We start from the raw sequence: 11,120 nt of genomic DNA on the forward strand, positions 1-11,120 counted from the left end.
GAGCTGCTCGCCCTAAAGGTATCGGCAAAATGCACTGAGCTTCGTCGATCGTGATAGGGGACACCACCGGCTGGGCGCCGTCCCTTGATCCCCGCTTTTGGGAGACCACCACCCTTGTTTGGCTTGCGACCGACGTTGCGTCACCGTTTATTGGCCTCTTTTTAACGGAATCTCGTCAGAGGGCGGGGGGCTGCCACATTGCATTAAGAAGAAGAGAATTGGTCCAGTTAATAAGGGAAATTGGACCCAAAGACCGTACATGACACGGTTTATCAGCTTCTTGACTTGTATCCGCACTTCTTTTCTTTCTGCGATCAGTCGAACATTCTGTAGTCGACTACCTTCATACTTTCCCCTTTGTGGCTTTTCTTTGACTTTGTAAGGGCCTCAATTTAAGGCAAGGCAAGAGCCTTCTCTCTAAAAAGATGGCAAACTTAATATATTATGCAAGGAAAAATATTTATCATTTTCTGGCAAATTTCTTTTTTCAAAAATAGAAACACTCGTATTGTTACGATCACGATAGCCACTAGACATTTGTCGTCGACGGTAACATCGAAAATCCTAAAATAAATCCAGAAATAATACAAGCATCAAAACTTGAACCCTGATAGATTGGAAATACCATTGTCCCTCAAACCATGCAAGGTTGGTTCGTCTGACTAGCCTTTTCAATAGTAAATATGATCTAGATCGTTTCCTGACACTGTCAACGACAGACGCGTAGCTTACGGCGCTCGGGACAACGTGCGCGCTTAGCTAAAAGTGCAAAGAAACTGACCACGTAGGAGACTGAAGAAGCCTAGAGCACTTTTCTAGCGCCGGTCAAGGCCCAAGCGTCCCTCCACGAGGTGGCCACGTACGTGATTCCCGTCCAGGAACCCCCTCGGCCCCCGACACGTGTGCTCCACCCAACAGCGCCGCGACACGTACCCGGGCAGAAAATATCCCGCACTAGTCGCGGCCGAGCTAGGTGAACTTTCCCGGCCCACCTGGCGCCTGATGTGACGTGTCGGCACCTGACGGCTGACGCGCCGGAAAAGCGCCCGCGGTCACCGCCGAAAAAGAACGATAAAAGTGGCAGCCGCGCACGAGGCGCTCGAAAGAGAGATCGGCTGCGCCTGGACGCCCGACGCGCGTCCCCGGCCACGGCCACGCGCCGGCCGGCGAGGCGCCTCTTCGGCGACGGACGCGCTGCAGGACGACACGTGTGCACCTCCTGCCGCTCCCGGAGAGCCGGCGTAGGTGGATTAGGAAATGCGGCGACGGATTAAGTAGTGCGCTCGCTTGTTCGGCAGCAGCGTGCGTGAACGACCCGAGCTTTTGAGACGGACAGGCCCTAAAATATTGACGGGCACGTATGGAAATGGCAACGGGCTGGTCGTGAGGGCGAGATGATTGTCAGGTAGTGCCGAACAGTACCCCAGTTTGGGCAGTGGGTCGGTGGTCCTGATCGATGCACAAGCTTACTCTAATGCACGGGGACGCGTTGATCCAGAGTACTCCGTGAATTGGCGTGCTTATAGTTTACCGTGGCGCTATCCTGTGGCGTATCTTTGGGAGCAGTGAGGTGAAAGTTTCTTGACAAGATGACTTTTGCAGTGCAGCTAGCGAGGCCAGCAACAGATTACTCGGTCTCGAAGCGTCAGTGGTCCAATTGTCCAACGGGCAGCCGTGACACGGCCGGTCCGATCCTGCCCCGACACCACCCCTTCCGGGGAGCACGCACGAAAGCGCCCGCCGCGCGTCTATATAGAGGGAGCCCGCCGCCGCCTGTCATCTCCGTCCTCGCATATGCACGTTGGCTACTCACCAGTGGTAGTACTGCCGTTTCCGGTTGCCCCTGACTACGTGCCGGTTTCGACCTTAAGTTAGCCATATCGTACGCGCAGCCACAGGAGCGGAGCGACGCGTGGGATCGATGAGCGAGGGCGCGCGGAACACGCGGCAGTTCCGTGGCGCGTGGAGCGGCGGCGGCGGGACGGGTGGCATTGGCAGCGCGAGCTACTGGGATGGCGACGGCGGCATTGGGTTCCCGCGCTACAGCGGCGTCAACACGGGGATCCTGGACGAGCAGGTGCTGTCGCTGGTGTTCCGCTACATCAACTGGGACCCGCAGGCGCTGTGCACGGCGGCGAGCGTCAGCAGGCGGCTCCACGCCGTCGCGGAGCGCGTGCTCTGGCGGGAGCTCTGCATCTCGCGCGCGCCGCGGATGGTGGCGTCGCTCACGGCGGCCGCGGGGGCGGGCGTGGGAGGAATAGCGCCCCCGCCGCCTCCGGGGCGCATTGGCGGCGGGTGGCCGGCGCTGGCGAAGCTGCTCTCCTTCTGCTGCGGCGCGGCGGGGACGGCCGTGCCGGTGCCGGTGCCGGGGCACCTCACGCGGGTGTCGCGCTTCTCCAAGACCTCCGGGAGGAGCTTCCTGTCGCGGCGCTGCAGGAGCGACATGCTGTACGTGTCCGACCCGTGCGAGCACGCGGTGCCCGGCGCGGACGACGACCTCGGCGCCTACCGCGGGGTGTTCCGGTGGTTCATGCGGTCGCGGACGCGGGCCTGCCTGCTGGGCCGCCAGGCCGAGCTCGACCCGCGCGTGCGCTGCCCCTACTGCGGCGCGCGCGTCTGGAACATGGTCACCGCCAACCTCGTGCCGCGCGGCGCGTCGCGCCGGATGGGCTCGGACGTGGGCCGGCTCGAGTACTACGTCTGCGTTAGCGGCCACGTCCACGGCAACTGCTGGCTCGCGCATCTCACCTCAAGTGACGGCGAGCACGACGACTCCGACGAGGCGTCGGGAGGTAGCAGCGGCGAGGACGGCCATGTCGCCCCGTGAGCGTGGTTGGTCCGCAACCGTTTGGTCAATTTTCCATGGATTCTCAGCAGAGGGCTGTACCATCAGCAGTGCGGCACGTAGCTAGCTAGATTACTCGATGTAGATCAGAGGTTGCAGCCTCTGATCAGAGGAGTACTTATTTCTAGAGAGTACCGTCTTCGCGTGCTCTGATCTCGTTTTTGGTTCATAATATTCAGTTGCTGCTTTGCCGGCTTTGTTTTAATCTCCTCTGTTTCCCTTCAGGCCGATGTGTTTTGACTCCAATTAGTACTCCAGTGTCCACTGGTCGTCTTTATTGACGGCGAGATGTATATGCACCTTTGTTAACCTAGATGACCATCATAGTCAGTATGCTATTTTTGGAATGCTCCACGCGTGCTCTATCTTACCCGCACTTTTTTTTTGACAACTATCTTACCCGCACTTTATAACACACTGTACACGGAAATTCGTAAGCGCGGACGAGCACGCCTAGTCTCGGAATCGCCAGCCCTTCTTTCGCATGGGATGAGGGCCGCGTCTTGTATCGTCAGTTGTATACGGTAGTTACGCACGTAACTACGTAACGGCTGCACACACGTCGATAGCTGACGGCCCTTTGGCAGTACTAGCGGCTAGGAACTGAACCCCTAATTAATAACTATAGAAGGCGGTGCATTTCCCTCCCCAAATCGAACATATAAAGCATGCTAGACTACCCACCGTTCCAGCGGCATTGCGTTCGCGCAGCATTTTCAACCGCACGATGCATTTACTATTTGCAGTTTTACCCTGCTGTCAGGCCAACCGCTCGTTGCATTCACACACGTCCAACCATTATGTAGCTCTATGACTGATGGGGTCGAGCGTCTATGGGGCCACTGAGCGTAGGCTGGGTTTCTCTTGAGCTGGGTGGGCTATTGGCTGGTGGACCGCAGTTCGTGGTTGGGTGAGAGCGACGTGAAGGGATGGGTTTTCCCTGGTCTACTCAGACCGTGCTCTACCCTGCTGTTTCGGTGGTCCTGATTAGCATTTGGGCCCGCTGTGAAGTGGCTTGGGTGCTCAGATAGCTCATACGAGGGGGACTGCCAACTGGATAAGAGCGGCGTGGGGGTCTCGACCATTGGTCAGAGGCCATGTGACCTAGCTGCCCGCAGCTGCAGCCGCCACCGCCGCCTCCCCCTCTCCTCTCCTCTCCTCGAATTCTCCTACCTCAGTCGTCGTCGCCGCCGCCGCCGCCGTCGTCGACCTAGACGTCACCGGCTGAGACCGTTGTGGTATGGATAAGGAGACGGGAGGAAGAGCACATCCTTCCCTGATAGCGCCCCGACCTGCCAGGTCTTCCTCCTCGTCGGCCTAGGTCCGGGTCTGCTGGATTAGATGGACAGAAGTGGTGGATCCGATGGTTGCCGGAATCCCTCATCGTCGGAGGAAGGCGTGCGACCGGCAAAGAAATAGGCTGATGGAGCAGGATGGGGTGGCGGTTCAAGTTCGGCGGCCTTCGCGTGTTGTGGTTGGCGGCGCTCCACTTCCCTTCCCCCCTGCCCTGGTGAGTCGTCCTTGATTTAAAATATTTAATCCCCGCACCGATTTTTTTATTATACAGTATGGTGGTCTGCAGATTATCCTTCAAAGGAGGCCACAAAGAGCAGCGATGGCTTCTTGGTAATCTGCAATTGGCCACAAAGGATGAGGTACATGGAGGTATGGTGCTGTCACTGCTCGGCTGCCCCCATGCTTCCTTTCAAGTTTAGCGCTTTCACTAACTTTAGCTAGGTTTGTAATTTCAGATTGCCGTACCTTCCATTGGTGTATATGCAAGCTACAGAGGTTTGTGGATCAATCTGATTATAGCTTTATTCTCTTATTTCATTGTGATGTTGTTTTAGTTACCGCCATGTGAAATTAGGCGCTTCTTTTGGGGAGAAATTTTGTGATGCTATATTCTACAACCTATATTACTGGCTTACATGCTTTAAGGAGGAGATTTTAATCTCTGGCCGTGTATGATGAAAAAAGAATGTTAATTGCTAATGCTTTATTTCAGAAAACCAAATATGCACCATGCCGATATGCTTCATGACGAGTGTGCTTTTGTCATCCCTCACCCTCTCAGGTTAGTGTTTTGGCCCTTTTAATAGTTTTTTATTTTCCTTGCTCGAGCCAGATTGTAGGTCTGCATATTCCTATATATGTGTTTTATTGTTCAGTGTTGCCTCATTGCATCGGCCTTGCAGATGGCCATTAGGTGCTAACCAAGAGGTGCACGCCATGAATCAAACTACCGAGGGGGCATACAATAATTAGGAGGGCATGGCTATCGCTGCGAAGCTACCCTCCCCCGCAATCATGCACTACTTTTCAAACGCAGTTCGCCACTGCTGTTTAATTAGCTCCTGCATTAGCAGCGGATTCAGAGTTTATTCTTCAGCAGATTCAATTTGCGGGAGACTCCTGTTGCAGTTTGGTGACATAGATCAGTGTCAAGTCGCTTAACAAATGCAGCTAGGTTCCATTCAGTTAGCCAAAGCCATTGTGCATTAAAATTGTAGATGTGCATGACAGTGTGGAAATCATTATGGCACGTCTATGAGCATGCTATATTCCCATGCTACTTTCAGTTATTAACCACTAGCTTTATTACAGCACCCAGGATTTCAGGGTTTGCTTTACTTAGGTTAGTATGTACTCTACCACAGATGAATTGGTTATATCTCATTTTAATATACTTCATTAGTAATTACTAAATATCTTAAGCTCGTTCTATGGTAAATTTTGTTTGGGTCTATTTTTTTGGATCATTTCCATATCTACATTTCTTCATAGATTAAAATAGCCCGCAAAATAGCCGCGATAGCTGCGCTATAGCTGCCCGGGAGCCTCGCCGCTACGCTATGGCTGCTGCCGCGAAATCCTCCACATATCCCTATAAATGGCTCAACAATCAACAAATCCCTCCAGAATCATCTCCCCCACCAGAAAAATTTCCGCTATTTGCCGCGATTGCCCGCTACGGCGGCCGCTATAGCTGCTGGGAGAGGCCGCCGCGAAATCGTTTCTCCCGCGATTTTAATCTATGCATTTCTTACATATAAAGGTATGCTGCAAAAATTAAGGGTTTGGATGGTAATTTATGGCTGTTTCAGTTGCTGACCATGTGATTATGGTAGTCTACAATTTGCTTATGGGTTCTTCATTGCTTGATTTTTATCTCGGACAAAAGAGGGCCAGCCACACCTTTGAAATAAGCAGCGGTCATCCAGTCCAGAACAGGTATATGTTCAGTTCTGGTTGCCTTCCGTTTACTTGCCCGCAAGCAACACTTACCTCACATATCTATTGTTTTTTTTTTGTTATAGACTGAATCTGCTCGACAAAGTGTGGAAAGGCAATTACTGCTTGGCAAAGTGTAAAAAAGGCCAGGGTATCATTTATGTAGTTATTTGGAATGCAAGGTTAGGAAGTAGGTGCTTCTCTCTTTACCATTCATTTGCCCCGCCACGCTGATTTTTGGCTTGCTAAGATATGGACTTTCTAAAATGGATGTGTGCAGATCCAAGAAATAAGATGAGAAGAGGAATCTAGCAAAGGAAGGTGAATCTTTTCTCTTGTGAATACAACAAGGTTTGTTCCTGCCAGCGAGCAACACAGATCTCATGCATGTACTGATTGATGCCTTGGTTATATTGATCTATAAAGATAATTTCAGCCTTCCATGTATTTGAACATTTATTGTGTTGCAGATGAACTCTACCATGCTTACTGATATACTCCTGCGTATATGTATGTTTTACTAGAAGTTCCTATTTTTTAACTATTGCGTACCAGAAAATTGAATTGGCAATGTCTGCATAAATATGATGTATTAAATTATGTTTTGAGAGGGATTTGTTCATTTTCAAAACTAAGGAAGTTGGATGAGCTTAAAGCACCCATTCATCAGTTCACTGAACTTTTCGAATTCTATTTTAAGTCCACAAGAGGGCAAAATCATTGCTCTTTCCCAGATTATCTAAATCAGATGGGCGGGCTCCAAACTGCCAGTGCCATTTGTCGTTTTTGTGTTTTGATTTTTACTTGAGTGCCTTTGGACCGATGGTACTATGGAGAGGTGACATTAGCACGGTTGATGGTTGCTTCTCTCCTGTAGAGTACATCTCCTTCTATATTCCAATATATCAATAAAACAAGAGATCTATAATATCATTGTTTATGAAGTTCACAGATTATTGAAGATTTTTGCTGCCATGGAATTGTGAGTTTGTGACTATACATTCTTGTGTCCTACATGTGAATTGAAGATGTATTGTCTCTGTATGTGAATGTCAATATCCAGGTATGTAAGCAAGTCCTAACTTTTATTCACATATTTATCTATGAAATGCATGCAAGCAAATCACATCTTACAGACAAATGCCCCCTTATAGGTAAATGTGATGATTCATAAATTAACCAGTTGGAGATCTGTAGACAGTCAGGTGTACTGATAACTGGAGTTTAGTGCTCAAAATCCTTCTAACCTTTCTACTGACTGTATTTTCTTGACGTCTTTAAGAGAAGAATGAGTACTATTAGTCATTCTCTATCATGTATAATAGTATAATACTGGAGATGTGAATGGATAATGTTCATTTAGCATAGTATTAGTAGATGATGATTTCTTTTCTTCACAGTCAACTCGTGTATTTCCTGATATGTTCAGTCTATTCCCAAATTAATTCGTAAAGTAGCCTTAACAATTATACAGTCTCTGTGTGTATTAGTACTCTGTTTTCTCTGGTTTTTGGTCAGCTGGAAGAATCAGTTTGTCATAACATGTGAAAATGATTTTATTTACTTACGCTGTTGCTTTTATCAGTTAGCAACGATGTATGTCAAATGTAGTAAGTTAGGCATCGCAGTGAAGCTTGGCAAAGGGACTTCTGGTGAGGCCTACAAGGCTGGAAGCACTGTATGTAAGGTGGTACCCTCTGATGGATATTCATTTGTCAACTAATACATGACCACACTAGAGAAGCACACGCCGCGCACACACAAGGATCCTATCAGGTTCCAAATATGTACGTGGATGTGGATGATCTTTAAATACCTGGATGATTATTCCACATAAACAAAGTCATATTGTCATTTTTAACACAAGAACAAAGCAGTGTCCCATAACACAAATAGCTACTGCTTGTGTTGAGTAGAAAATCCATTCATTAGTTATGGGGCATCAAGAAGAGCAAACACCAATGCGGTGAGACATACCTGTTCCATATAAACATGCGGAAAGTTGTAAATCCTTTCACCTGGGCGAGGCACTGTGATCAACGGCCTAGCCCAAGCATGCCATAGCTCCTTGTATAATGCGTCGCTAGAACTCCCTGCACAAAGGATTCATTATGTGAACTAACATGGCAAGTTTACTTTGTAGCATGGTAAATTTAGTTTTATAGCATGGTTAAAATGCTATGTCAGGTATCGAACTCAAACATATAAACCATGCTACGCTACCCGCCTATCATCCGAAGGAGGGGCGGAGTGGGTGCCAGCCAGGTAGGCGGCAGGTGGGAGATGGCAGCCGCCGATCTCACACGGCTCCTACGCCCTGCCACCCTCTCCTCCCCAGCTAAGCAGGAGGTTCAAGAGCAGCAACTAAGGAAGGAGCATGTCGGCGATATGGGCTAGCAGCAGGAAGACACGGCTGTCAGGTGCAGTTGATATGCTGCCACCTCGGCCCCTTCATGCACGACTTCCAAGACCAGGGCCTTTTTCCGAGGGATGCGCTGTGTTTCTCTTTATTGTTGTTGTTTGTGATGTCCTAGATATTCCTTTGCTATATGATTTGAGATCATTTTATTGCTCATTCCTAAAGTGCTACGGATAATCTGATTGAGCTGACTAAGATAGATGTTCTTTTCTTTACTTGGCATCTGCTTCTCTTCATTTTTCTACAATCCTTCCTTTACAGTTTGCACGCTGGTATGTTTTGTTGCCAGGCTCAAATCGGCGAGACCCATGCCAATACATGAGGTACAATATTTTTCTTATTTATTACTTGCATACATGTTGAGTTCATTCATCCTATTATGTATACTGATTAAACAGTACAGGTTGATACTTGCTCGTGCTCATTTCTCAAATTTATGTTCAGGCATAACCTCGCAAAATTTTGGTATGCACCACTTATAATCAGGGCTTGCTTATTTTAATTCTTGAATTCTTTAGATAAATATCTATCATTAGTATTTGTAATCATTTTGTCGCTTAGGATTTCCAATTGCATTTGATTTCTATGCCGACATAGATCTTATTGCTCATCAAAGGTATCTAAAAGTTGTGTTCTCTGCAAACAGATGGGTTGTGTTAGTCAATAGAATACCTAAGATGTCAGTTTTGTTGCCAAATATTGTAATCCCAGATTTACAGAGTTCTAGAATAGAAGATGATCTGGTGGTTACCTCTCTGTTATTTACTCGAATGACTGTACTTATATCTTACCTTCAAACTTTACCGGATGTTGGTTTAGTTTCCATCTCCAATCAGATTAATGGTTTGCAGACCAAAGCCAATGTTTTATGGTGTTCTTATTCCTAATTTAGTTATACATTTCATTTGTAGTTTCTTCGTAGATAATAAAGCAGTGGCAGATGAACCAATAAGTTATCTTTGCCCATGCTTTATTGTAAGCATTAAATTTGCTCTCTGGTATTACTTTCAATGTGTTATCCATACCCATGCTTTTTGCGGCTATCATGTCCTATCAACTTATGCAGAGTCCATGATATCATACAGTTTGAAGTCGAAAAATTCATGATATGGGTGATATGGAAAAGTCATTGCCTTCTTTGCTGGAACATTCCCTGATTGCCTGGACTTCTTGGGTCAATCGCTGGACGCCACCCCCGTCTCCTGGACGTCATGACGCCGCCGATTTCCTTGACGCCGCCTGCCACTGATCTTCTATAACTCAATTTCTCCAATTTTTCTCAGCTGTGAGCTCATATATTTTTTGAGTTGTGAACTTATTATGTAAACTCAACACTTTGTTTTGTGACAAGTGAACTCATTTCATATTCATCTATCAATCATGGTTGAAGTGTCTATATGTCTCTCCCTTGCCAATGTACTAAAATTTGAGGTCTACATACTTTTTTCTAGCCACAATTCCATTTCTTGTCTCTGAATAAGCTACAATAAATGCAAAGGAAGATATTGCAGCAAGTAGCTTATAGATTGAAATTTGCCGCATTATTTATTTGTCGTATTGTTGCTCACATGATTCTGGACGTGAAACTAAACATGACATGCTATTCTTGATGTAATTGTGAAATTGCATCCAACATCAAGTAAAGATTACAGCAAACGTCACTTACAGGTTGCTTGCATTCAACATCTTCAGAACTTCACACGCATCCATCTCCTCCTCCAGCTGCTGCTGCCATCACGCCACTGGTGTTGATGTTCAGCGCTACCCACTTCTCCAGCATGTCGCGGAGCGAGCTGCGCCAACGTACGCAGGGGAGGGCGAGCTGTGCTGTCGCGCGCAGGCCTGGGCGAGCACCCGCAGTGAGCTGTGCTGGCACGCGCAAGCATCCGCAAGGCGAGGGCGAGCACCCACGGAGCGCAAGCATCCGCGACGCGAGCGCGAGCTGCGCCGGCCCGTGCAGACACGGACGAGCGCCGGCGGAGAGCTGCAGTGACCAGGGCGAGTTGCAGCGGTGCACGCAGCCATGGGCGAGCACCGGCGGCGACCTGGAGTTACTCGCTCAGGCGTGGGAAGCTAGGGCGGCGAGTTAGGGTACCTCGCGCAGGCATCAGCGACGTACGCCGGCGAGCAACCATGACGACCAGAACAAGCTAGCCACAGAGCAATCGGATAACCACAAAAACATTGGATAAGGTAGAAAGAGGTAAGGGTACTTTGGTCCTTTCAGGTGACAGAAAATTGAAATGGAAAAGGAAAACGTAATGGAAAAAGAAAAAATGGCATGGTAATCGAAGTGCAACGGAGCTAGATGGCATTTTTACCAAGCCAATTTTGAGAGTGGCAATTTTGCGAAGCCCAATATCGGAAGTGGCAAATAACCGATTTTTCATGTAAAAAAGCTATCATGGACTGATCTCATGCCTTTCCTATAACGCCTTGTAAGAACATCATATCTAAATATCTATTTTCTAAAGGAAAAGTTGGTACTCAACCGATCGATTTTTCCCTAACATCCGTCGCGTTCAACGTCTACCGTGCGTCTTCATGGGCCCACGCACCGCATCTTTTCTTTCATCCTTATCTCTACTGAAACGCTATCTACACATACAAGCGGTCTGTTGC

General features: G+C 48.2%; 2 protein-coding genes and 1 long non-coding RNA gene across 52 annotated transcripts; 2 read left to right on the forward strand and 1 right to left on the reverse strand.

The window, feature by feature from the left end:
- Window positions 1-484: 484 nt before the first annotated feature.
- LOC141020507 (EID1-like F-box protein 3) lies at window positions 485-3,192 on the forward strand. The gene has a single exon (XM_073510779.1). The coding sequence runs from the start codon at window positions 1,922-1,924 to the stop codon at window positions 2,825-2,827; it is 906 nt and encodes a 301-aa protein (XP_073366880.1). The 5' UTR covers window positions 485-1,921; the 3' UTR covers window positions 2,828-3,192.
- Window positions 3,193-3,824: 632 nt separating this feature from the next.
- LOC109785158 (uncharacterized) lies at window positions 3,825-9,894 on the forward strand. 50 transcript variants are annotated; one of them, XR_012205290.1, is made up of 11 exons: window positions 3,825-4,355; window positions 4,428-4,510; window positions 4,597-4,636; window positions 4,854-4,922; window positions 6,030-6,079; window positions 6,166-6,269; window positions 6,360-6,430; window positions 7,025-7,142; window positions 7,234-8,821; window positions 8,902-8,963; window positions 9,565-9,894. XR_012205290.1 is itself a non-coding variant. In XM_073510786.1 (11 exons), exons 2-7 carry the CDS (start codon window positions 4,496-4,498, stop codon window positions 6,389-6,391), a joined length of 387 nt encoding a protein of 128 aa, XP_073366887.1. In that variant the 5' UTR covers window positions 3,828-4,355; window positions 4,428-4,495; the 3' UTR covers window positions 6,392-6,430; window positions 7,025-7,142; window positions 7,234-8,821; window positions 8,902-8,963; window positions 9,565-9,894. The 50 variants fall into 50 exon arrangements, 35 of the variants coding, with proteins under 35 accessions (XP_073366887.1, XP_073366886.1, XP_073366889.1 ...); XR_012205294.1 differs by having other exon boundaries at window positions 3,828-4,355; window positions 5,044-6,079; window positions 8,760-8,821; XR_012205291.1 differs by having other exon boundaries at window positions 3,828-4,355; window positions 5,044-6,079; window positions 8,760-8,821; window positions 9,584-9,894.
- LOC120976823 (uncharacterized) lies at window positions 4,679-10,693 on the reverse strand. Its single transcript, XR_005773304.3, has 2 exons — window positions 10,165-10,693; window positions 4,679-8,172 (listed from the first exon to the last, which is right to left on the reverse strand). It is a non-coding gene; the product is annotated as an uncharacterized lncRNA (long non-coding RNA).
- Window positions 10,694-11,120: the final 427 nt, after the last annotated feature.

The sequence above is a fragment of the Aegilops tauschii genome, chromosome 3 (assembly GCF_002575655.3).
Source record: "Aegilops tauschii subsp. strangulata cultivar AL8/78 chromosome 3, Aet v6.0, whole genome shotgun sequence".
In the NCBI taxonomy this organism is placed as follows: Eukaryota; Viridiplantae; Streptophyta; class Magnoliopsida; order Poales; family Poaceae; genus Aegilops; species Aegilops tauschii.

Coding starts and splice junctions, on each gene's coding strand:
- LOC141020507 (XM_073510779.1), top strand. CDS start 1,922: ATGAGCGAGGGCGCGCGGAACACGCGGCAGTTCCGTGGCGCGTGGAGC.
- LOC109785158 (XM_073510784.1), top strand. Junction 4,637..4,853: donor TGTATATGCAAGCTACAGAG/GTTTGTGGATCA, acceptor GCTTTATTTCAG/AAAACCAAATATGCACCATG. Junction 6,270..6,359: donor TTGGAATGCAAGGTTAGGAA/GTAGGTGCTTCT, acceptor GGATGTGTGCAG/ATCCAAGAAATAAGATGAGA.